Source organism: Sceloporus occidentalis, unplaced genomic scaffold (assembly GCF_023333645.1).
Source record: "Sceloporus occidentalis isolate IW3139 unplaced genomic scaffold, rSceOcc1.0.p SCAF_8, whole genome shotgun sequence".
Taxonomy (NCBI): Eukaryota; Metazoa; Chordata; class Lepidosauria; order Squamata; family Phrynosomatidae; genus Sceloporus; species Sceloporus occidentalis.
Window position 1 is genome coordinate 14,220,682 of NW_028316988.1, and position 27,375 is coordinate 14,248,056.

Here is a 27,375-nt window from a genome sequence, read left to right on the forward strand (position 1 = left end):
AAGGAAATGCGAGAAAGGAAACCATGGCTGGGCTTAAGGAAGATGAACCTAAAGCTTTAGGCAGAATGGGAAATACAGATGCACACATCAGACCTACAGAGGTGTGAATTATTAATGCCAGGACTGGTACCAGGCCAGAATTGTATTGTCATAACTAGAAGGGTGGATCCTGCTGGCCCTTGGCCAGAGTTGGAGGACACACAGTCCCAGAAAACCATCCAGCAGAGAAAGCACTGCAACAGAGAAAGCGATCCATCAGAGTTATAGCTTCCTCTCTCATTACGACATCCACATTCCAAGTTTCCAAAAAGGTTGGCTGAATTAGCCCAGCCCAGGCAGATTCAGAAGGAAATTTTAGGCTGCATGCTCATTGCCTAGGCTTTCTGTGCAGAAAAATAAGATTCCTATGTGCTTCTTAGAGTGGTGAGACTGAGAGAAAGAAACCCTGAGAATCATAAAATTGAAGGAGGTTCATATACAATAATTTAAATCAGCAAAGGACAAGCTCTACTATACTGGGCCAGTCATAGCGTGACTGGTGGGTTACATACAGGCCCTGGGGCCTGTTTTTGTGTAGCGGTCCTCCAAAGACCCCCCACAAAGATACACCAAACACATGGAAACATGCAAAATCAATCTATCAATCAAGAAGGATAGATAGTTTGCATGCTTTCATGTCTTTGGGGTATTTGCAATGATTGCACAAAAGTATTGGTCAGTGGTGGGGAATACCCCAAATGCAAATTTGCAATACCCCAAACACATGAAAACATGCAAAATCAATCCATCAAAATAGATAGATAGATGATAGATGGATGGATGGATGGATGGATAGATAGATAGATAGATAGATAGATAGATAGATAGATAGATAGATGCTTTTGTGTATTTGCAATACCCCAAATGCATGAAAACATGCAATGCAATTGAATTCAATGCTATGCATGTGTGTCTCTGTGTGTGTATGCAATATTTTGGGACATTGTTGTGGGGGTCTTTAGAGGACTGGCATGCATATATACATATACATATACATATACATATACATATACATATACATATATACACACACACACACACACACACACCTACCACAAGAACCCTAGAATCCTTTCCTACCCTAAAATGCCTCTATTTTCCTCCACAGCTTCTCTCAAAATGGGAACTGGAGGGATGTGAGAGCACTTCCACTCACCATTTTGAGAGGAGCTACAAAGGAAAAAGGAGACTCTAGGGCTTGCTGGGGGAGGTATGGCTTGCAGGAGAAAAGGAAGGAGATTTCCCCCTTGTCACTATGCAGCAGCCCATCTTTGCTGTATACTTTTAGTGTGGCATAATGCAAGGCAGCATAAATATTCAGGCGTCCACCATTTCACAGTTGGCACTGCAACAGGCAACCATGATGCACACTCAAGGCTTTGCGTCTGCTTGAAGAATGGTTTGGTGCACCGGAAGCGGCGCTTACCCAGCCACTTGAGCAATTGTCTGGTCCTTTACAGGGCTTTGGTTCCAGGACGCTGTGTATTTTAATTCTTTCCCAAGAGACAGAGAAGGATAGAGAAATAAAAGATTAGGCAGCGCGTCTGTCATTCGGCTGCTGCCGGTTCCCCCGGGTGCCCAAGGAGAGATCCTTCTCGATGTGTGACATCTTTTATTTGATTTTAAAGACCTCCACATTTTTCAGTTAGGAAGGGATGTTGGAGCCACTTCCAAGGTACAATCCATCAGGCCACATTTGTCATAAAAAGGTGTGTGTGTGTGTATGTATTTAAAAAGAAGAGGTTCTTTGGCTGTGCCACTCTCCTTGCAGACTTACAGATATGCTTCCAGAAAGGTGAAATTTTAATGTTCAAGTATAGCGTCTCACACATTTGCGGCAGTTTGGGGCACAACCTCCTCCTCACAGAGAAAACAGTGAATATAAAGAAACATATATTCATATATTATTATTATTAAATGAGAAAACACTTGGCTAGGAATTTCACAGTCCTCCAACACAACTCTATGGTCAACTTCCACTGGAGGTTTGCAGTTCAGGATGTATTCTATGCAAAATTAGCTTGAGATCATTATGAGTAGAAGATAGCATTTTACACACCAGATAGCTCTTTCTCCATGAAAGACAATATATGTCTGCAGAACAGTATTATTTTCCACAAGGAAAAATGCTCAGTCCTTGTATGTAATATTTTTTAACTGGAGACTTATTCTGTGCAAAATTCACACACGGAGGTTTTTTGCTGACAATTAGCTTTTTTTCTGCATGGACACTAATATTTTATCTGCACTCAAAGGGGATCACAACCACGTGTGAATTTTTCACAGAATACAACTCCAGCTACACAATATTCTGCTCAGGAAGCAGCGTTTTCTGAATGGGAAATGGTGGTACGTTTGAATGACGCGAAAGCAAATGATGTGGAATCGTGGTGTCTCCATCCCAGCATGACCAAAGACATGGCACTTTCCTGTTCCTCGCTGCCTTGAAACCTTGTCTCCCCTCAGGCACATTAAATCCCTCTTTTGCCTGAAACTGGATGAGAGGTCTCCAATGACATGCGCTTTTTGCAAAACACAGAACTTCAAGATTTATTTCCTCGCCTTGCATCGCTCTGTTTTCTTCACTTTCTTCTCTGTTGAGTTTTATTCTGCTCTGTCTCTAAGGGTAAAGACTAGGCATTTTGCTCTTGTTGCTGTTGTTGTGTGCCTGTAAGTCATTTCCAACTTATGGTGTCCCTGAGGTGAACCTATCATGGGGTTTTGTTCACAGGAGCTTTGTTCAGAGGAGGTTTGCCATTGCCTAAGGTCAACCAGTGGGTTTCATGGCTCTACACAGAACATGCACAACAGAACATATAATGGTTATAGGACAACTGAAATGGAGACACTAAGTCATGATCATGCACTGATGACAACCATGCTCAAAAAACCCCATTACTGCTGTGGAGCCTATGGAATGCAGTTCCTCATGTCTCCGGACTCAATTCATGGACTCAGGAGGCACTGAGAATATCATCTCCCAGGTTTTCCAGTGTTGATCTTAAGGTCACTGTGAATCATGGACGTGATCTAAGGAAGCTTCCCATACCAAGACCACATATTGCAGATATGTTTTGGGAAGAGGATAAGACCCTGGCTTGCCAGATGGAGGAAAACTCCCTCAGACTCAAAGAACACCCATGAAGGACATGGAGTCTCCATCCTGTTGACTTTCTTGAAGGTGATAACAAGAAGTGCCTGGGGAACTCATCCTCACAAAAGAACTCCAAAGGAGGAGAGGATTACACAGAGCCATGGCAAATGGGATGATCTGAAGCAACAGATGTATGCTGATTTGTCTGATGGACATCATAATGTCCCTGCTGTTCCAGTTTGCTATCAACTTTGACTTATGGTGAGCCTATGAAGAAGAGATGTTCAAGTGTCCCAGTCTTCAGCTGTCCTGCTCAGGTCTTGAAAATCCATGGCCATGACTTTCTGGATTGAACCAATCTACGTCTCCAGTAGTTCCCCTCTTTTCCTACTGCACTCCACTTTACCAAGCATTATTATAAGAGCTGCATTGCCTCATGATAGTTCCTAAGCATGACAGCCTCAGGCTAGCCACCAAGTTAGTATTGTGTCTGCACTGAAGCACTACGAATGGAAGAAAGAAGAACTCAGCCTTAGTTCTCCAGAGTGACTTGACTCCCTGGCTCTCCAAATCCTCTTATTCACTTCTAAGACATTAAAATAATAACAATACTGGCATTGTTTTCTCACCATCCTTCCCCCCCTCCATCCGTCATGGGACAGGCAACATCATTCCCCTCCATGCTTGCTTCATCTCCAGTGATCTATATTAAATATTTATCTGAAGAAACAAGCTCTGGATTGCAGGCACATTTTCCCATTATGAGCTTTTATCAACAGATGCTTCCCTGAGATATTCTCCCTTGAGCTGACTTTCCCCGTCCAATTCTGAGCCAGACTTTCTGACAATATGACATCTCTTCCTCCCCCTTCCTTCCTTCTTCTTCTCCAATGACCTTTTTCCCCCTCCCTCACTCCATAACAAGCTGCTGATATGCCAGAATTTATGGGGTTATAAACATTTTTTATGGAACGGGGAAGGAGCCGGGTAATTCAGCAGTGCCTTTTCTAACAACAACAAGAACAACAACAATAAATCCTGTGGGGGTGGAGACAATGCTTGACAATTATAAAGTATTATGAGAAACCACCCCCATATTGAAGCAGTTAATGGGTGTTCAAAGGACAATGGAGCAATGGTGTTGGTTGTGTTGCTTTACCAATGAGGAACAACACTGGGCAGTGAAGTCCATGTCAGTGGGACAACAAATCCACTCCACATGTTAAAGGAGATGTCCAAAGTGCTGAGCTGATGTGGCTGGTTCAGTACTTGAATTCTGGAATCGTTTTACCATCCTAAAGGTAAAGGCAAAGGTAGTCCCTTGACATGAATACTAGTCATAACTGACTGTAGGGGGCAATGCTCATCTCTGTTACTAAGCCAAAGAGCCAGTGTTGTCCAAGGACGACTCCGATGGTCATATGGCCAGCATGACTGCACCGAACACTGTTACCTTCCCACCAAAGTGGTACCTATCTATCTACTTGGATTTGGATGTTTTCCAACTGCTAGGTTGGTAGGAGTTCACCCCATCATAGGCCTCGAACTGCCAGCCTTCTGATCTTCATATCATGAGAAGTGGCATCTTAACCACTAAGTCACCACATCCCTTCTACTGACATAATATACAACAGCTGTTGCAAAGGAGGAATTGAGCATTCTACTACATGTTGGCAAGGCGGTTTTCATTGAAAGAGAGACATTCAGGTTTGATAGTGGCACAAACCGAGGGCATTGTCCCTCCAATAGTAGTTCACACCCTTAAAAGATCATGCCACTACATTCAGTAAGTAGGCAAATGCCTCTCATATAAGAATCCTGCCCTCTCTTGACATGTCCCTTCGACCCCCAAATTTCTAGCATTGTTGTTGTTATTACTATGTGCCTTCAAGTTGGCAACTCTATGGAAAACCTATCATGGGGTTTTCTGAGCAAGATTTGTTTGGGTGATGGTAATTGTTTTTCTCTTCCTCTGAGGCTGAGAGAGTAGGACTTGCCCAAGTATGACTGGGGCCTAGAGAGTATGACTTGTGGGTTTCCACAGCTGAATAGGGATTTGAAATGTGACCTGCAGAGTTGTAGTCCAACACTCAAGCCACGAAACTACTCTCTTGTCTCTCTTCTATGCAACCATTAAAGGTTCAGGAGCCCTGTTTTTTTTAATTTCACCTACCAACACTAGGGTAAGATGAATGAGGGAAGAAACATGTTTAATGCCCTGTCTTTCCAGAAACTAATCTCTGGAGGGTGATGGGAGAGAAGGGATGCAAGAATCCAGGAAAAGGTACCATGCTGATACTGGTCTTTGAACATGTCCAAGTTTGCATGCATAACAGAGCTTAACAGGTCTATCATATGCAGAATGGAAGCCTACCACCATTTTGGACAGCATGGACCAAGGATGGGGAGTGAATGCAATACACATTGCTCTTCACCATTGGTGTGGTGGACTCCTAGGTATGCTTGGACCCCTAGGAGAGGCAGTCCAGCTTCTGAAAGGCATCACGTCCTCCTGCCTTGCAGATAACCCATTGGTTTTTGGTGTGTGAAACATAACCCAAAAGAAGCAGAAGGGGATAGGGGTGTGAGGGAAGAGACACTGGCAAGGTTGCTCCAATGGTCATCTGGTGCTTCAAATGTGTATTGGGCACTTCTGATGTACGCCAGGCACTCCTGTTGTGCTCCAAGAAGATTCAAAGAACCTTGATGTGCATCTAATGTACATTGCACATTCAGTCATGATGAATCAGTAACTCCATGGTCATGCAGTGGATGTTGTAATGCCATAGCAGCTCCGAGGTGAATATGGATATTGTGAAACAACTGAGTTCAATTTAGCAAACGCAGAAGGACATTTACAAAGATGGACGTCCCTAGCCGAATGCTGCCCGGAGTTGGGCGATTCTTTAGCACCTCAAGGGCAAGGTATTACATCCTAAAATTACTACCTTAAACTACCAACTATGGAGGGCAGTAGATTACTGAAATGGCGCTTGCCAGTAGAGTCAGTTAAAAGATATAGCTCATTTAAAGCCTCCTGTTTGTAATAAACTGCACTCTTCATTATTGGTTTGCAGGGTTAAGCAAACGAAGAGACCCGGTGCAGCTTCCTTGTATTTTATTTTTATTGCACATTTTAATACTGTGTTGCACCTGCTCCTCATCCTCCACAGAAATGTAGCATCCAGAAGAGGAGTTAACAAGGAGCCTGTTGTGTCCATCGGAATCTAGCTGGGCCCTGGAAATTGTGTATATAAGGTCAAGTCGAAGGCTTTCGTGGCCGGCATCCATAGTTTTTTGTGGGTTTTGGGGGCTCTGTGGCCATGTTCTAGAAGAGTTTATTCCTGATATTTCACCAGCATCTGTGGCCGACATCTTCAGAGAATTATGCTGGCGAAACGTCAGGAATAAACTCTTCCAGAACATGTCCCCATAGCCCCAAAAACCCACAAAAAAACTTGGTATATAAGCTTGGGTGGTTCTGGGACTCCCTTTTATCTGAGGTTCCAGCAACCAAATAGTTCAGAAAATAGGCAACATGATTTGAAGATGATGTTCATCACAAATGAGCCAAATGCAAGCACTTCAGGTTTCTTACATAAATGGATCAAACCCAGAGGATTTTCATCAGAGGTCAGGGAACACTTTCTTTGTAAGGAAATGCTAAAACTGTAGACCATCCCTCTTTATTTCTCCTTCCTCTCTTCTTTGGTGCCTACCGGTCTCCTTCCTTCCTTCTCTCCCTTCTTCCCTTTTTCTTTCCTTACTCATCCCTCCCTCCCTCCCTTCTTCTCTTTTTCTTTCCTTACTCCTCCCTCCTTCCCTCCCTTTCTCCTTTCCTTCCTTCCCCTCTTCTTTCCTACCTTCTTCTTCCCCTTCTCTTCCCTATAACCATCACCTGAAAGTCAACTGAGGGTGAAAAAAAATTATAGAGATTTATCCAGCTATATCTGGCATGGAGAAAGAGAAGAGGATCTCATTATGGCAGAAGTCAAGTTCAGCCAATGAAACTGATGATCCATTTGTTTTAATGAATCGCTATATTACAGTCAAGATTGCAAGCGTGTGTTTGCGGGAGGGCAATCCGGACTGAGCCCAGAGCAGAAGGTGCAACGGACTCCATCCCCCGGAAAACTCACCCCATTGAGACGGAGCCCAGCATGCTTATTCTGCAGCGAAACATAAACTAAAGACACCGCTCCTTGCTCCGTCCTTTAAAGTCTGTTTGATTTGGCCCTAATGCCCAAGCAAGGGCACCTAGGATTGCTTCTGCCATGATTCATTGCCGCTTTGAAGGTCTCGACTCCTTCCTCTGCTGCTGTTGTGATTTTCTCATTATTTGTGGCTTTATTGGCTCCTATTTATTATTTTTTTATATGAGTGGCTGCGTCGTCGATGGATTGTGTTTTAAAATTGTTTTATATTGATGCTAGCCATCTTGTGGACCCTGGTTGGGGGGGGGGGAAGGGGGTGCAGAAAGAAAGGATTTCACAATAAAAGAAATAATAAATAAATTGGATTCGGGCTGGGGAGGGTTTTGAGTCATCTTTGCTTGAAAGCCACGCTTGGTGTGGAAATGGAGCCAAGCGCATGCTTGTCACTAAAGCATGTCAAACACGCTGCCTAGATGTGCATCTGTAAAGCACAACATGTGGATTAAATTCCAAAGAATTGCCAGCCATCGAATTATAGAATGAATAGGTTATGGAACTGAAAGTAGTCCGAAAAGTCATGTCTTGTCTAAATATGCCAAAGGCATCAGATCCCATCTGATCTTGGAAGATAAGCAGGGTCAGATTTGGTCAGTACTTAGATGAGCATGAGCTGGTCAACTGCAGAATAGCTTGCCTCAGTGGAGGCAGGATCTGCAGCATTTGAGATGTCAAAACCAAGTCTGAAGGACTACCTGTATGGGATGCTGTAGATATGGATTTTCTGCAGCAAGAAGAGGGTGAGCTAAATTATTGTCATGTATCTGTATTCATTTACAGTATTTTCACATTTTTCCCAGTACTAGGGCCCAAACTGGCTTGTAAACTATTGCAACCAATACAGACGAAACAGACAAACACATGAGTATATATGGTTGGCATTCTGCTTGGGTCATACATCTTTGTAAATGTGTGCATGCCTTCAAGTTGCCTGTCCATTTAAGGTTCCCCCATGAATCCCATAGAGTTTTCTTAGGCCAAGGAAGACTTTGAGATGGTTTTGCCAGTTTCTTCCTCTGAAATCTTTCTCCATCACCTGGTATTCTTTGGCAGTCTCCTAACCCTGCTTAGCTTCCAAGATCAAATGAAATCTGGTGTCTTTAGAGTATTAAGGGTGACTGCTGGTGTCTTACCCTTGTATACGTTCCTCTGTGGAAGTGGTTGCTCATTTGTGTTTGGTGAGGAACAGTCTCACTCCATTCAAAGTTGCAGGGATGGAGTTATGTATGAGGTGCCATCGTATGAGCAGATCCACCTGCACAGGAGATGTTCCTGAGATGGACATGCACATGAGATGTCCATGCATTTTGCACATTCATCTGTGAATTAAATTGTATGCATGGGTTGTTTAGCACTAGCAGGCCATAAACCTACATGCAGTGATTCACTCTACATGTTCCCCATACAGGATCTCAGCCTGTATCTACTACTTCACATTGGTAAGCCACTCATGATTCATTCAGGGGCTCTTTTGTTTTCGGTGGTGAAGCAGAACATTAACATTCTGCCCCGATATCTTACCCCGATGGCACCAGCAATATAAACGAAGACTATGCCTTAGTCGCCAGCTCATATTGTTGGATTGCATCCTGGCGCTGGGCCATCCTCTTGACAGGTGATTCCTTCTGCCTTCCTTTACTTGGGCAATAAAATCATCTCAGCACCAAATAATTAGGTCTGACTCATAAAAGGAGGCCAGGCTGTCTGAGCCGAGACAGTGCTGGAGTCAATGTCATGCTTGTTTGATTGCAATTTTTCTTTTATTTTGTTCCTTCCTCCATCCTTCCCTTGGTGATTTCTTCCTTTTATTTTTTAATATGGTGCTGGAACAATCCACTTAACTAAGAGCATCCTTAAAGTCATGCCAAATTGTCCTCTTCCTCTTCCGAGCCATTGCTCTACCATCAGCATGTCCAAAATCTCCAACACATTGGCTTGTTCTCTTTGTATCGCCTTTATCTTCACCACCAACTTCACCATGGAACCTGCATTAACATAGTTCGGCACCTAGTGTGGCTTCTCTGGTTTCTAGACAGCCAGCCATGTCCTTCTGCAAGATACTCCATTGCATCCTGAATACTATACAATGTACAGTATAATCTCTTGCTGCTCTTGTTCCTCACTTCCCAAATTCATCCAGGTTGAGCACACATAACACACACTGAATTGCTTTAGATGCTTGATAACTTTGCCTTAGGGTCACCAAAAGTCAGAAATGTCTTGAAGGCACACAACAACAACAGTGAAACAGCAGCAGCAATGCTGTGTTTTTCGGCACTGAGGATTCCCCCCACAGTGTTCTTGAAATAACCGAAACAATGTGCACCCTCAGCGTGTCAAAACAGACAGGTGCGCTTTGATCGCAACATATTTGTTTATTGTTTGTTTTATTATTGAGAACACATTTGTGTGTCTGCCTTCCTCCCCGAGAGACAAGATGGCTTCCCTGGCACACGATAAATCCCGGGTTTCTGCTGAACGCTGAGAAACTCTGCAGAGTCTTCTGCTGATGCTCAGCATACTTTTTCCTTTTCTTGATTTATCTAGTTCTCCCTTTGGTAATGCTGCTGAAATGCAGCCTTGTTGATTTCCAGAGAGAGAGAGAAACTCTTGCAGAGAAACAGAAATGGGTAATGGGACCCTGCAACAAGGTGCATCCCCTCTAACTGTCCTGGTTTGACAGGGACTGTCCCAATGAATCCTCTGCCATCCTGTTTTTCCTTCTGTTTTGAAAATTTCCTTGTTTCTCGCTCCTCCTCCATGTTTTGTCCTCAGCTTATTCCCATTGCTGCAAACTGAGCTTAAAAATGCAAAAGGCGCTTGCATATCAATAACTCATCAGGGAGGAATGGCGAGGAAGGGATGGAACCTTGCCTTCCCTGTTGGATCAGGCAAAAGCATCCATGCGCAAGCTGCATCCATGCACAACACTTCCACATACAAAACTCTGAATCATTGAACTGAATACTATTCTGCATTGCATATATATGTGTGTGTGTGTGTGTGTGTATGTTTGTGTGTGTGTGTCCTTGTTATCCACCGGGGTTTGGTTCCAGGACCCACTGTGGATAACAAACTCCATGGATGGTCAAGTCCCATTAAATACAATGGCATAGCAAAATGATGCCCATTATGTAAAATGGCAAAATCAAGGTTTGCTATTGGGAATTTATATGGTTGGGTAATATTTTCAAGCCATGGATGCTTGAATCCGTAAATAAAAAATCCGTGGATAAGGAGGGCCAACTATATGTGTGTGTGTGTGTGTGTGTGTGTCAAATTATTTCTGTTCTTGTTGTGTGCCTTCAAGTCTCTTCCACTTCATGGCAACCTTAAAGTGAATCTATCATTGGCGTTTCCTGACAAGATTTGCCCAGTGGACGCTTTGCCTTTGCTTTCCTCTGACACATAGAGAGTGTGATTTGCCCAGCTGGGTTTCCATGGCCAAGCAGAGATTCGAACTCTGGTCTCCAGAAAACCGGAGACCTTCCACTGATGAACCAATGCATGCGTATGACACCAACAGGATCCTGTGCTGTGTTTAATCTCTCTCTCCCTTCCTTTGGTATCAAGTACCAGCCCTTGGGCTCTTGCACAAAACTCATTCCTCTCCTTCTGCCCTCTGGCCTCCTTGGCAATTTGAAGATGGAGTATTTAATTTGGTCCGAGGGCCTTTTCTTCCTGGAGTCTTCTCTCCGGCTAGAGATGTGCCTGCCCTTGGGTCAACTCGTCCCAGGAGGCTGAAATCCTTGCCCCGTCCTCTGAACCGTATCTTTCCACCTCATCATTTCCCCTCCAACGTCTCCATCCCCTTGAGGCTCCACACTGCTAACAAGCATTCACAATACTCTCTGGTGATGCCCACCATTTTATTTTATCTTACTTCTTTAGCAGTAGTGGCACACAGTCTTTCTGTTGTGTGCTCATTAGTCAAGCATTGCTACGGGGCAAAAATAGAGATTGCCTTTTTCTGCTATAAGTAAGATGGCAACATTTGGGCAACCTTCTTTCCCCTTAGGCTACTAGAGGTTCCCTTGAGGTTCTAGACTAACTGGTTTTCTTTCCTCTTTTGTTCTCACCAGGACTTAAAAGTTGGGAAAAAGTCACTCAATAATAATAATAATAATAATAATAGCCATGAGACCAGTCTGGGAATAAGTGAGTCTATTTTCCCCTTGCCATTTCTGTAGCCACTATGAGAGCAGGACTAAGGGTGCATCCACACTGTAGAAATAATGCAGTTTGATACTACTTCTGTTGTAGCTCCATCCTGTGCAATCCTGGGATATGAAGTTTTACAAGGTCTTTGGCCTTCCAAAGAGCACTGGTGCCTCACAAAATCCCAGGATTGTGTAGGATGGAGAAATGGAATGGGCTAACGTTTGCCTAAAACCTACACATCTTAAGTTTAGACATTGGCATATGTTCCGATCTCATTGCCACATGGTTTCCCTCTTCCCATATTTATACCATCATGTATATTTTGTCCCATGTGGCCATTGGATTTCCCTTCTCTGTGTGTGCATGAAAAAGTGTACATATTCTCATTCACATTTTAAAAATATTGTATTTCAGAATACAGTTGGCCCTTTGGATCCACAAGAGGTTCAGTTGTCATGGATGTGAAAAAATACCAATAATTGCGCCCCATATTATTAAATGGCGGCATATTATTATTAAATGGTGTCCGCATACACATCACCGCCATTTGGTAATATGGAGTGCGATCTACCTGTTATATACCACAAACCTATATACTTACCTGTTCTATACACACACACACACACACACACACACACACACGTATTTAATGTTGCCCATATGTGGTCAAATTAAATATTGTACTTTAAATGTCTTCCTTCCAATCTAGACAGACTCATTGCTTCAATATGAATCACTGTATATTGAAATAATATCTTTCCTTCCCCTCTTTGCTTTCCCTTCTTTTGCTCCTCTTCCTCTCACCCTGAAACTGTTAGCTCTGGCCCTAGAAATGTCCCTGTGTCTCTCTGTGGGGGTAATGCACCCTATTTCCCCTCCTTTCCTTCCACCATCCCTTCCCTTGGTCTTCTGCCTTTCCTGCCTGGATTTGGAACCTCACCTGCCTTGTGTTCCTGTGTTGTCGCTTAGGGAATTTGCCCGTTGGAAGGTGAGGAACACAGCCATCGAGCGGAGAGATCTGCTCCGTAACCCGGTCCCCCTGATGCCTGAGTTCCAGAGGAGCATCCGCCTGCTGGGCAGGAGGCCCACAACGCAGCAGTTCATAGATACCATCATCAAAAAGTACGGCACGCACATACTCATCTCTGCCACCTTGGGAGGTAGGTGGCCGCTGGGTCTGAACCTTCGGTTGGCAAGGATTTGGGGTTGGGGTGGCAAATGGGGAAGAGGGTCAATGGACTGTACTAGCTCTGATGCTTTGGACTTGTGTCAGAAGTCCTTTTTGGTTGTCATCTTGGTTCCTTCAATCTATGGCTGAATCCACACCCTCCAACTTTCCCAGTTTGTGGGGACAATTAATCCTGTGCCATCCCACTTTTTCATTTGCTCTTAAAATGTCCCAGTTACTTTCTCCTCCCAGAAAAGAGGAGAGAAGTGGGCAACATCTTGCTTTTCCAAGGAGGTGCCATCTCCATCCCCAAGATGGATAATGTTTTGGTTTTGCCACTATTGCAATTTTTCACATGTGTGAAACCGATTGTTTTACAAGTGAGTGTTAGCAAAGAAAAACATTGGATGGTTGTTCATGGCAGGAATCGTTCTGGTTTTTTACACTGGTGTAAGGCCTTTATACACCTAGGTGTATTTTTTTTTTGTGTGTGTGCGGCTGTTGTGCAATGGTTGCATTAATTTGGGATGCATTAATGGAGTTCATTTTGTGTTCAGTTGTACACTCTTGGATGGTGTGTAACTTCATCAGAGTAACCTTTGATTCACTGGAATTGTGGAAACAACAGCTTTTGCATACCCCAATGCACTGTGGGACAATAACAAGGCCTGTTGGCAGATATGTAATAGGTTACACAGTGTTGGTATTCAGCAAATGTATCTTGTAGTTCATCTGTGTAATTGCACAAAAATAGATTGGCATGCACTCGAATTATGCAGGAACTTGGCCTGTGTCTTTTGGATCTATCAGTTGCATTATGGAGTTTGCTTCATGAAGGGAAAAGACAGTAGTGTTGCGCAGAATGCTCAAAATGCCTTTGCTTGGCCCCAAACTGCTCTGATGCCATGGGATAGTCACAAATAACCTCAGAAGAGGATGAAGTGAAAGATAGCTAGACCAGGTTCTTGACAATTTGGATTACCAGCCTCTGTGTACATTAGTCAGCTCCTTCCCAGGAGGCTCAGGCAAAAGCAAACTGCTGCAGCCTCTCCTAGTTTCTGTGTTCTTCTAATGAATGGCCCCTTGTTTATGGAATTCCTTCTCCAGATCCCAAAGAACTTGCTGCCACCGGCTAAAGGCATTGCCATTCATCACAAGGGCTGTATAGCACAGTCTTTGCATAAGTCCACACATGGGGATTTGCATAAGAAGAACCCCAGTGTTGGATAATAGGGTTTAGTTTTGAGCAAACCGGTGTAGGACCACGCCGTGTGTTTCTGTTTTTCCATGCGGCGGCCCATTCACGAAGGACACCATTCAGATGTCGTCTTCTCACCTTCTTGACCTCCTGCCACCTGGCTCATTCCTTCCCCGTCTCCCTCGAAATCCCTCACAAACGCCGACCTTTTGACAGTGAAATATATTTTTAATTTTGCCCAGGCACGGCGGTGAATTATTCACCGCGGCTTGTTCGCGCGCCTGTTTTTACGACACAACACTGTAAAATATGCACGGGCTTTGTAATGGGAGCTGGCGATGGACAGCGGCACTAAGCGTTCCATCAGCCCCCGATGCAGAAAACGCAAGGAAGGGAAGCCGCCGGGGGAACCGTACAAGGGGAATGAAAGATTCGTCTTGACGGCAGTAAAGAGGAAGATGATGCAAATAGAGCCTCTTGGGAGCATGCATTGTGCATGAGCAGAAGGATTCGCCTGGTTGGAGACTGCAGGCTTGCCTTACCCCCAACCCACCCAGGATATACGACCCATCAGCCCTTGACAGTCCATAGCTTCTCCGTTTCATTAGAACAATCCCCAAATTAACCCCACAGAGCTCTGAAATCTGCTCAGCGCATCAGTGGCCATTTTCTCAGTGCTGATCTTTACCCATAAAGGGATTAAACGAATGCATTCTCCTTTCCGTCTCGTGGTGATGTGACCTAGTAGCCACTTCTGCAAGGACAGTACCACCTCAAGCTGCAGGCTGGAAGGCATATCTTCATGCAAGTTATTCTTGCACGAACGAGAAGAGAAAAACAATACCTTTCCAAAAACCATACAGGAGCAAGTGGGGTCTGATGTGCTCAGATTCCAATCAGACCAGATTCTGGGAGTCACCAAGTGGAATAAAGCCTCTCGCGTAACAAACAGACACTGTGGCTGGCATCTCATTCATGACCTATGTATGTGCAGCAGATATAGAAGCAGAGTTGTGTGAGCAGCTCTGTTGTCTGTGGAAATTGTGCCTTGCGGGTTGTGCATTTCACAACAGCTCGTGTGGCTGATGTCCATTGCACAATGTTGCTACCCTACCCGGGGGTTGCATCGTGCTGGCTTGGCACATCTCTGCAGGAAGAGATTTATGCTATGCTGAGCTGACGCTGGGTTGCAGTCTCTGTTTGTTGATTATCGTGGCTGATTTGTGGATGCAGAGCATAATTAATATATGCAAAAGAACATTTATGCAGCCATAACCCTGATCAGATGGGAAGCTGCAATGGCCCACAGCTGTTGGCAGAACTGGTGCCCTAAGATATTGCTCCATGGGCCAGTAGGTAAATAGCAAGCTTCCTTCCCATTGAGTGAGAATAAAGGGATGTGCACCTGTGACCATCTCATATAGTTATCTCCTGCTACTCTCAAAGCTTTCATAGGAAAACCATGTTTTTTTGCCACAATATAGGCAATCTAAGGATCAAGTGCCACCAAAGAGCCTTGAGGGCCACATATGGCCCCAGGGTCACATTGGCCACCTTTCCATTTTATAAGCTCCTATTGACTCCCTTGGAGGTCTCTCAGGAGTGGGAAGCACCTCTCACACCTGGAAGTCCTATCTTCTCGCTGCGCTTTCCTTCTTCCCAGTTTCATCCAACCCACATCCGTGTCCCCTTTGCACAAACCCAAGCAAGGATCTGCCTTCCCCATTTTTATTTTTTGAGTTTCCAAGAAAAGAGCCAGCGCCGAGTGGTTTCTGGGAATGTGTCCGCTCAAGGATGGAGTGGGCAGTGCTGAGAGCTAATTTGCAGGGAATGCCCTGAAGGGAAGATGGCTTTGAACATTGCGCCTACTTAATAAATGGGAAATTAGGACTTAATAATGCAGCAAAAATCTATTAACCCTCCTTGATTGCTGACGCTGGCTTTTTCGTCGGGGATGGGCTGCTCTTTTCCCCTTCCAGATCTATAGACGGCAACAGTTTCACGAGTGAAGATGGAGGCACACCACACTTTCATACCAATCGCTGTTACACCCAAGACACACACAGAGAGCAAGCAAGTTTTCCAGAGACTGGCACCATATGTGTCCCAGTGCCACCCATTTATTTTTTAACCCCTAGAAACTATCCGCAGACTGTCTTTTCATGGCTCTAGCAACTAGTCTAGAGACCATCATCTTGTTCTTTTCAGTGTAGAAGAAAAGCTCTTTCCGGCACAGAAAATTCTGTTCTCTCCAGAAAAACAACTCAATTTTGTGCAGGATAAATCCCAAACTGAAAAGGTTCATGTCAGCCTGGGTTTTTATTACTGTGTGGATGAAAGGCCTCCTAAGAAACTCTTTGGATGCCACTTTGTGTTTCATGGAAGAAGAAAAGTGAAACATAATTGAAGTGTGAACATCAAGTGCTAAAAAATAGCCAGAATTTTGAATATTAGCTAGGTTCGGTGATAGGATTTTGTTGTTTTTAAGATGCTCACCAAAATTCCTCATGTTGCGCTAAGACCCTTGGCAAGATAATCCATGGATTTTTGCTCCTTTGTGGGACATGTGGAACATTTCAGAGATATTGAATTCACACTAAATCATGTACGCAGGCGTTTACTTTTACTATTTTAAAGTATGGAATGGCAATGTAGTTGGAATTTGGAGAAACCCAACAACATTGAGTCTTTCACAAGCTTAGTATTAAAGTCCTAGAGAAGTTTGATGTGAGCATATTGTTCATTTCTCAGGAGATCTTGTCCCAACATGAAGCAAATTTCTGTACCGCTCCTATGATGTACTTTGAAGCTCTCTTGGGGATGTTTTGTGCCTTGATTGGAAATCAAAGTCCCTATCTATTTTCCTGTTCTCTAGCCCTGATGAATGCGTTGCTATTTTTACAATGCATTGTTAACATCATTTTCAAAGTGAGGCCCTCAATTTTCAGTTCTTCCAGCTTCTAGACCTCTTGTTCCAGGTCAATAGAAGTAAACTCCCTTGAGTCTTGCATCTGTTGGGGAGGATTTCTAGGTACATCTTGACCCAAATTCATACTCAGGGACATTAAGTTCTAAATCCTATGGGACTTAATTTGGGAAAACTGAGTTGAAATATTGAATCAGTGGGGTTTGCATAAGTGTTGACACCCCTTTCGGCAAGTGGTTTAATATATATCTTCTGTCTGGGGTTACCATTAGGATTCTAGTCTAAGGTAGAATCGTAGAGTTGTAAAGGATCTCAAAGGCCATATAGGGCAGTGGTTCCTGAACTCTGGTCCTCCTGATGTTTTGGACTTCACATCCCAGAATTCCAGACTGCCAGACAAAGTAGTTGGGGCTTCTGGGAATTGAAGTCCAAAACATCTGGAGGACCAAAGTTTGGGAACCACTGATCTAGTGCAATCCCTTTCCATGTAGGAATATGCAACTAAAGCACTCCTGAAAGATGCCCATGTACCGCTGTTTGAAGACCTTCAGAGATGGAGGGTCCATCAACACATGATACAATGAGAATGAGAATGTCCTCCTGTTCCTCCTCCTCCTTCTGTCTCTTTCTCTTCCGCCATCACCTCCACCTCCTTCACTATATTATGCTTTTTGCATATCTTGAAGAAAAGAAACAATCATCTTCTTAGATATTAAAACAGTTCAAGACAAGCTATAGGAATGTGAGCGGAGTAGTCCGTTATACCATTGGACTCCCTTGCCAAGGTTGGCTCTATCCAAGGACTGACTCAGGTGGCTGCCTTGAGTGAGATGCAAAGGCAGCCAGATCTGTCCTGGACTCTCTATGCTACTCTGCTGTAGAACTTGGATTTCTTTTATTTTCTGCCAAATAAGAGCTGGAAGGAGAGTGGAAATTGGTAAGAAGGAAGTATGTGATGGAAGATAACTGGGGAACAGAGGAAAGAGCCAATATGAAGCTCTTGACCCTAATCTCTGGATTATCTTGTGGGCATTGTGCCAGGGTTGTCAAATGTGTACTCGAAGCTTTCCTTCTAAAATGAAAGTGGGGCTATTTGGAATTTGGCAGCGCTGGCCATGTTTTGCAGTATGTTTTTGCATTGATGCCATCCGTCTCAGTTTCTCCTGGTCTTCAAAGTAATGCTCCTATTCTATTTATGATGTTATTGACTGCACCCAGATGTGGACCTTGAGGTTTGCCAACCTCTCTTCACTCCCTGTCTTAAGTCACTTTGTTTGTCAGTACTTCTTCCAGTGTGGTGACCTCTCCCTCTTTCCTCTTTTTTTCATTCTAGGAGAGGAAGCCTTGACCATGTATATGGACAAAAGCCGACTTGACCGAAAGTCAGGCAATGCAACCCAAAGTGTTGAGTCCCTTCACCAGCTCGCCTCCTCCTATTTCGTGGACCGGGATGGAACCATGAGACGTCTCCATGAGATCCAGATCTCTACTGGAGCGATCAAGGTACACCTTGCGTTGCATTTCTTTGGCTTTAAGGAAGCTATCCTTGGACTGGGATGGTGGTGATGGAGATGGTGGTGATGATGATGATGATGATGATGATGATGATGATGATGATGATGATAATGGTGGAGATGGGATGATGGTGTTTGATGATGATGATGATGATGATGATGATGATTTATATCTTGTTTTTTTCCAGTCTGGGAATCAAGGCAACTTAGAGAAATTAAATTATATACCACTAAGAGCTGTCCTCAATAAAACATACAGGAACTTGGGATGTAATTAAATCACTAGAATTAAAACCAGCATGGTCTAGTGGTTTGAGTGTTGGATTACAGCTCTGGGAGACCAGGGTTCAAATCCCTCCTTGGACATGGAAACCTACTGGGTGACCTTAGCCTAGTCATACACTCTCAGTCCCAGAAACCCTTTTGTAGGTTTGTCTTAGGGTCACCATCGGTTGGAAACAGCTAGAAGATCCCCAACAACAAAGTTGTTTCTTGCAAACAGAAAAATTGTAAGGTGTAGTTTTGCCAACTCTCCTCATCTCTTCCCCTTCCCTTCTTTCTCTTTCCCTTCCCATGCCAACCCTTGACACAGAAGGATGTTGAAGTAGGGTAGCCTGAACCTCACCCTTATATATCATTCCCAGGGCAATGCTGAGCCATGGAAAGTAGAGACACAAATGGTCCCAAGAGCCATGGCAATAACCGAAGTGATGCAGAGGCAGGGACGATCATCTTTGCACCTGGGTGGAGGGCTTGTTGAATGGCATATGTTGTTCCTATTCAGCCTTTTGTGAGCTAAGCTTTATTTGGAAACTCTTTTCACCGGCTCTCCGGTGTATGGGCAACATGAGGCTACAATACCGCTGGACAAAAGGCTTTGAGATTTGAAGTGGTCAGGGACGCAGAGCGAGGCACAGGATCGCTTCTGTGGAGGGCAGACAAAGGAATCGAGAATGGGCCTTCAGACAAAAAAGAGAGAGAGAGAGAGCCTTTTCTGTCCTTGAAAAGCAATCTTCTGGTGTGGCTGGAAGAGGGGGGAATTCATATTCTCTCTGCAATTGACTGATGAAGCTGTCGCAGGGAGCAATTTCCGAAAGGTTTGGTCTCCATGATCACATTGGATGTCAACAGGGCAGGGCCTCTTTCTTTGCAACACTGAAACCTGAGAAGCCTGGACACCTCCTGATAGATTGCCCAAAATCTTCTCATCTTTGCCTGAAAGGATTGGGGGGATACTTCAACTGTGTTAGAGAACAAGGGTTTGAGAATGAGAAAATGAAGCAGGTGATACTAACTGATACAGTATATGGACATGTCCAGTTAAAGGAAATGTGAGTTCCTGGCATCACCACCACCACCACCACCACCACCATCATCATCATTATCTACTTTCCAAGTTTCAATGAGATGTTTCTCAAGTATGTAGGTCAGAGGAGAAGCATATTTAACTTGAGGTCTCTGAGGAGCTGTTATGACTTTCTCCATTGTAAATCTGAGTCAATGTGCTCATGGATCATTTCAGAAAAAAGCTATCTTAGGATCTGTAGATCTTCACTGCCAGGTTTATATAGAGGCAGGAACAGACAAGTGTTCTAGGACTGGGAGACCATTTTCACACCCATGTTCCGCTAAAGAGTGCACCATTGCATTTTGGCTAATGAAAATCAGCCCCAAATGAAGACATATCAACACTGGAACTGGTTTACACTTTTTATTTACCTATGTATTTGACTGATTTTTTAAACTTGTGGCAGACCACCTGCTCCCCATCACTGATCTATGTTAACTGATAGCAGCTGTCTAGAGACGGAAGTCTGATACCTTCTCTGTTGCACCATCTGCTTCACAAAAGATAGGTGCTTTATACTCTGGGATCTAAGAATGCTTTGGGATTTATATCCTTCTGGTCATTCCCAATTCATCCTATTTCTATGGGGCGGTAGAGATTGCTTGGTTCTCTGTTGTCAAATGTCATGATTCGAGCTTTGTTTCGCTCCCCACTATTCTAGGTGACTGAAACACGGACAGGCCCATTGGGTTGCAACAGTTACGACAATCTGGACTCTGTGAGTTCCGTCCTTCTGCAAAGCACTGAGAGCAAACTCCACCTTCAAGGTAAGACCCAAGGGACAGCTCTGCTTTGCTAGCAAAGGGATTGAAGAACAAGGTGGACTCTATTGCTCCATTCTCTATTTCTGCTCTGTGGGCGGATTCCAGCCTTCATTCCAAAGCTTCCCCAAAGCTAGACAGCCTATCCAGCTCTTCTATCCCATTCCATCATCCAGGTTAACTTTCCTGCATCTACCCCCTTGCAGAAGACCCCAAGCGCAATGCCAAGCTGAAGTGTTGTCTCAGGTGGCATTGGTGACAAGGACCTCTTCATGAGATTTTGGAAAGCTGCCACCATTGAGATGAGAAAGGTCCAGTCTGGATGGATGGATGGATGGATGGATGGATGGATGGATGGATGGAAAGCCATTCTGATTCTGAAGATGCCACCACTGTTGCCAACTTCCTTCTTCTGGCTCCATCCTTTCAGACTCTTGCCAACTGAGCCCAGCCAGAGCTGGTGAGGCTGGCGTCTTGGGGATGTTGCTCTTTTCTCAAAACTAGCCTCTGAGCCCCAGCAGACTGCCAGTTCCTGACAGTGGCTTGTCGTGTGTGGCTGCTGATCATATTGGAGGAGACAAAGTCACGATCCGTTAACCTGCGGCCCTGTGAATCATTCTTAATGAGGCCTTGCAAAAGCAGCTGGAGAGGAAAGGCAAAAATCTTAGCTAATTATTCAAAGAACCACCTTCTAGATTGTGGCAGGGTGGGGAGGAGGGATGAAACACAGCTTTAAAGGTCAGGGTGTATTATATGAAAACCATTCTTTCCCCCCAGCTGAGTAACCCTTGCGATGCCTGCTTTATACCAGGTCAGAGTCTTTGGTCCACCTGGGCCAAAATTGGCAACATGATCTCTCCACGATCTTTCCCAGGCTAGTCTCACTGAGATGCATGAATGTGGGAATGGGGAATGTCATTGTTCAACTGCAGGGCAATACATTCCCAATTCTTGCCTCAACAAGGGGGTTAAGGGAATCACATTGTCCTTGTGGAGAGGAGGGCAATGTCACTGCTGCCATGAAAGAGAAGCTACTAAAATTCCCAAAGAAGAATTGCAAGTGCTAGATGCTTCCCCCCCCCCTTTCCTTGAAAGAGCAAGATCACAACCCTGATCCCACTGTCAATCCTCCTCCTTCCCTTTTCTGTCCCCAAATATCTATATTTACTTCAGTGCCGCAGCTATTCTTCCTGACAGATGCCACTACGCCCCTCTCGCTTGAGAAGTAGGTCAGACAAAACTGGGTGATGGACAGCCAACAGGCAGAGAGTTCTCCGCTGGACTGGAGGTCCAGAAATAAGAGAAGTCTGTTTTGTGCCTCTCAGTCTGCATTTTTTAAAGGAAAACATTCCAGCCGCTATTAACGTTATCAACACTGGAACAGGCAACCAAGGGCAGTAGCTTTCCCTCATCTCTGAATGAGAAAGCTGCTCTTTCTAAGCTGCTAGACAACCATGCCCTTCCGCAGTGACCTCCAATCTATATCCATGGCCATGTGGCTACTGGGAGGTATAGATGTGGACAAGCCTTGGAAACATTACTTTGGAGGACTGTAATTCCCAGAATATTCAAGGGTGCATTCAGACTGTAGAAAATAATGCAGTTTGATACTACTTCACTTGCTATATAGCTCCATCCTATGGAATGGCAAGCCACCTTGAGTCTCTGCACTGGGAGAAAGGTGGGGTTTAAATAAACATCATCATCATCATCATCATCATCATCATCATCATCATCATCATCATCATGGGATTTGTCATTTTACAAGGTATTCTCTCCCCAAAGTGCCGGTGCCTCAAAACTACAAATCCTAGGAATCTGTAGGATGGAGCCATGGCCATTGGAATGGTGTCAAATGGCATTATTTCTTCAGTGTCGATGCACCCCAAGCCAACATGGCCATTGCCTTCTGGAAGCTGTCACACAAAGAGGTAGTACAATGAAGCAAATTTTGGGGCTGACATATCTCGGGAATGTTACTGATTTTGAACTTCGGTTCTTGGCATGCACCAGTCACCATTGGATTGTGGGAGCTGCAGAACAAGGAGTGACCCTTTCCAAGCTCTTGATGCAATATGTCTGAGGCCTCAGGGAGCAAAAGGTTCGGCCTTCATATAATGATCACCCCCCCCCCCCCACAAACTCACACACACACTTTCCAGTGGCAAGATCTGGATGAGACCACAGCTGGCCTCTTCTTTCTTCTTGCCTTGGCCCTGGTGGATTCTTCCTTTCTTTCTCCTTCCACTCCAATGAACTGTCAGCATTAGATAAGCACAGTCCAGAACCACAGTGGCACAGACCAGATGGGCAATTCACCTTCCCTTCTTTGTTAAGCCATGTTTCAGCCAAACTGCTGGAGCTTTGGGCTCCTTTGTCTGCCAGTCTTGAAATCCCAGATCTTGATGGCACAGCCAGGGTTGGGGATTCTCAGCGAGGAACTCCATTCCTTTCCTCCTTGCCACAGACATCCCCGTGCGCATCGGAAACTGAGTCTGACAGGCAGAACTTATCAGGTATGAGGAAACAGCTGTGAATGCTCTGTGGGCCTGGGGCTCTCTGATGCAAAGCCATGGAGTTGGGGAGAGCAGCAAGAGACTGGAGAGAAAATACAGATCGCTGTGCATTTGTGTGTCTGAATGTTGTCTCTGAGAAACACAGGGATGTGTTCACCCACTGGAAAAGGGAGACAGAGTCTCCTCTTGTTGACCTTGGAAAGCCCACCTTCCCTGCTCCTTCTCGACCCGTGATGCAAGTGAAACTGACAAAACCAGGGCAGCTGTTGCGTTCACTTTTGCATTCATTCAGGACTCGCTCTGTGCTGGGAAAGACCCTTGGCTGCCCACATTTTCCTTACAATGGTGGAGAAAGAGATGATCTCCTTGGCTTATTTTGATCCCACCCTTTGCCACGGTGTGTGTGTGTGTGTGTGTGTGTGTGTGTGTGTGTGTGGTGCCCTCACCTTTCCATTTTATTCTCATAACTATCCTACAAGGTACATTAGATTGAGAAAGAGAGCTGCATGCTAGTAAGTTAGCCAATGAAGCTTCCAAACCCATTCCTGGTAAAATTTAAAATCTAAAGCCACTCTCCAAGGTGGTGGACCCTATTCCCCCAATAGTTTGTCTTTTCTGATAGCTCCTTAAAACTTGAGACTTAATGCCGGAATGGATTTGCCATCCTATTGGCATGGGGCATACCAGCCACTACTGCTGGAGGCCTCATTTGTACTCTTCATTTCCATCATCTCCTTCCCTCCCTTTCTCTTTGCTAGGTCTCCAGGTCATCTTCCCTCAGTACTTACAAGAGAAGTTTGTGCAGTCGGCATTGAGTTACATCATGTGCAACGGAGAGGGAGAATACGTTTGCCGAGACAGCCAGTGCGGTTGCCAGTGTGCCGAAGAATTCCCACAATGTAATTGCCCCATCACCGACATTCAGATCATGGAGTACACCTTAGCCAACATGGCAAAGTCTTGGACAGAGGCCTACAAAGATCTAGAGAACTCAGGTAATGGTGGGAGAAGGGGGGACAGATTTTTCTGTCAGTAAGCCAGTATGGTCTGCCCCAGAAGATGGGCATCATACAATCCTCCAGATGTTGTTGAACTGCAGATCTCAGAAGATTTAGCCAGCATAGCCAATGGTGAAAGATGCTGGGAACTGTAGTCCAACAACTTTCAGAGGGCCACTTCCAGTCTACTTGGACTGCCAGCAGTTTTCCTGGGTCTCAGGTATTGCTCCCATCCATTGTAAATTTACCTTTTTAAAACTGAACTTGTATAGGATTGAACCCAGGACCTTTTACAGCAATGGTGACCCCTCCTGAAGTTTTTTCTGCCTAGACCTTCTTGAGTCAATGCATGAAAATGCTGAAAATTATGGGAATGGCACTCCAAAGGCAGCTGGAGGGTCATGGTTGACCATCCCTTTTCACATGTAGAGCAGATATTCTGCTGTGAAGCTATGGTCAGGATTGGCCCAAGATATATATTTGCCCAAAGCAAAGGAGAAGATAATGCTCACCTCCTATGGCAAGTACAGAAGTACAGAAGACTGAGAGTTGAGTCTTTCTTCACCAATAGTGACAGGGAAATGGGCTAGTTTGTAAAGTGCAGGAGAAACTATGTGTTGCACACAGCTTTGGCATCCAACAGAGGAGACTCAGAAAGAATGGCCCAGGGGCCTATTTTTGCATCCTCCCCAGCAACTATTTGAATGTACTTTCCTCAACCTGCCTAACAGTAGGGCCTGTCACAGACAAAATCAAAGTACCGCCGTCTAAAGAAAAGAGTGCATACTGCACTCCTCTCCTCTTCCAAAGAATCTCCACTTGATATGTGTGCATATTAATGTTTTCTCAGATGAATTTAAATCTTTCATGAAGAGGCTACCTAGCAACCATTTTTTGACCATTGGGAGCATCCACCAGCACTGGGGGAACGACTGGGACCTCCAGAACCGGTACAAACTCCTCCAGAGTTCCATGGAAATCCAGCGCCAGAAGATCCAACGCACTGCCCGCAAACTTTTTGGCCTCAGCATCCGCTGCCGGCACAACCCTAACCACCAGCTGCCTCGAGAAAGGTACCCACATCCTTCGTTTACCTGTCTTCGTGTGAGTTTGTGTACAACGTTATAGCACTGGTGGTGCTGGTGAGACAAGGCAATGATGAAAATAATACAGATGTCAGTGATGGATATTGACTTCAATGGCAGTGGGATGATGAATCCTCCCAGAGTTTCATCCTAGGTTGCCGTCCCTGATGCTGAACCTATTTGGGGCTGTGTTTGAGCACTGTAGAGACCTTGTGGATGAGACCTTATGGTTGAGAATAGATCAGAGTGAACTCACTCCCTTGCTGTGACCTGGAAGCCATCAGCCACCATTGTACAACACTGTTTTATTTACTCATCTGGCACAATGTTATCCAAACAGCATCTTGCATAAGCAGTGGTGGAGCAGAGCTGCGGCTCAGAGAGTCAGAGCACTGAGACACTTTGATGAGGAACGACAACAAAATTGTCTGTCTCATTCCCTCTGGCATCCCTGTCACTTCTGAGCATAGCTGAAAGTAGCTGTTGTGATGTGTATGTGGAGTTGGGGGGACAAAATTAATTTATTATTGCAAATTATCAAGTTTTATATAAATTGTGTTGGGATGGCTTGGTCTCCAATGGGCAATTGAGACCAAAAAAGACTTACTCCCAGTAGAGATGCAGATTTGTAAACCTGCTCTTAGACCCAGCTAGAGTAGTCTCATCCAATCAATGGTTTAATGTTTATGGAGATGTCATTGGTGCAACAGGGCTAACTCTAGTTGCATCTAGTAATTGGATTCAGATCTAGAAGTGATAGAACTGGATATAGATCAGGGGTGGGGAAGTAATGGGGGGCATTTTTGATGTGAATAGATCCTACAGGCCTCACTAGTGTGGTCAAGAGAGAGGAAAGTTGTACTGTGTCGCTTCTGGTTCTGGTTTCAGCTGATTTGGAGGGGCTGGGGCAAGATGTGGTGAGCATTAGTTTGTTGGCTGATGGGAGTTGTAGTCAACTACACTTCACCTACCTTTGTTCTAAACAAACCTGCTTCATGCAAAGGGGGGGGGCATGCTGGGAAGACAAGACTGGGATGAAGTAGAAATCATACATATATTATTTTTGATTCATCAGCTTAGAAATAAAAGCTTCGGAAGAGGCACCTAGCATCTCTCCAGTCAAGCGTACTCCAAAGCTTTTAGATAAATATGTCTTTAGCATTTCACTTCTATTTGGGGAAAGGGAGTGGGGTGGCGGGGGGAGTGAATCCAGCGAGGCAGAAAGACTGTCTCCGGCGAATGCTATCAAATCTGGGTGAGATGGGACAAAATGCGTGATGGCAGCTGAGTTTTTAAATGAGTGATGTGCCTGAACTGTTTAAGTCAACACCACCAGGCATATTAGCATTTTTCCCTCGTGTTTGTCATTCTGTATTTCGAGCAAATTGGGCGGAGGGAGGGAATTGGCTGGGAAGAAAATGAAAGAGAGGGGGAAAAGGAAGCGATTCTACTTTGGCCTAGAAAACCCTTCTTGGTTAGAGGTCTGGATTTTTTAAGAGAGAGAGAGAGAGAGAGAGAGAGAGAGAGAGAATATGCCTCTTTTCTAAGATCCAGCTGTGGACATCATTAAAGAAGATGGAGATAAGGAACAGGGCGCATTCTATGCGGAGGCTCTCTGTGGCATCAAGGCAGCTCCGACAATGGCAGCCAAGGCAGATGGCATTCAAAAGGAAGCCTATATAAATGGGGAGAAACTGGAAGGTTAAGTAGCTTGGTGGTACGCTATCCGAACATCAGTACAAGACTTTGTCCTTGGCATCTCTAGAAAGGGCTGTGAGAGACCCCTTCCTAAAATCCATGACATTGAGACAATGTAAATTAGGATTTCTATCAGAGGTAACAATCCCATAGTCCCCCAGACATATTTGGACTACAGTTTCTAGCTTTTGTCTCCATTGGCTATGCTATCTAGGATGGCTCAACATCTGGAGGTTTGTCTCCTGGCCACTTGTGCCCTAAATCCAGTTGTCAGCCACTGACTAGATCCATTCAGACAATGGAGTCAACATTAGTGTTAATTTCCCACTTCTCCATGGATCCAATAGGTCTATTATAGTTGGAATGCACAGCTGGATTTAGGCAAAAGACTAGGCAACCTGGTGCCCACCACATCTGGGGCTAGACTTCCAGATGAATTGGTGGTCTGATTCAGATTAACAGATCTTACTAGCCAACAGAGGAAGAATTGGAACCAAGGGATGCTGTCATCCACAAGGTTGACTCATCAAACCTTCAGGACAAGGGAATCCATGGTCTGAACATTATTGGTTAGTCCCAACTAGAGTAGACCCAGTGAATAAATGAATTAGTAAGTCAACCTCTATATCAGCGGTTCCCAACCTGTGGGTCAAAACCT

General features: G+C 44.7%; 1 protein-coding gene across 1 annotated transcript in view; it reads left to right on the top strand.

Moving 5' to 3' along the window:
* Positions 1 to 27,375, top strand: part of BRINP1 (BMP/retinoic acid inducible neural specific 1) — a 65,847-nt gene that overhangs the window by 33,074 nt on the left and 5,398 nt on the right. The window contains exons 3-7 of the mRNA XM_089534891.1: positions 12,475 to 12,665; positions 18,131 to 18,300; positions 20,321 to 20,426; positions 23,695 to 23,931; positions 24,785 to 25,007. Coding sequence (XP_089391017.1) covers positions 12,475 to 12,665; positions 18,131 to 18,300; positions 20,321 to 20,426; positions 23,695 to 23,931; positions 24,785 to 25,007 — 927 coding nt within the window. The remainder of the gene's footprint in view (positions 1 to 12,474; positions 12,666 to 18,130; positions 18,301 to 20,320; positions 20,427 to 23,694; positions 23,932 to 24,784; positions 25,008 to 27,375) is intronic.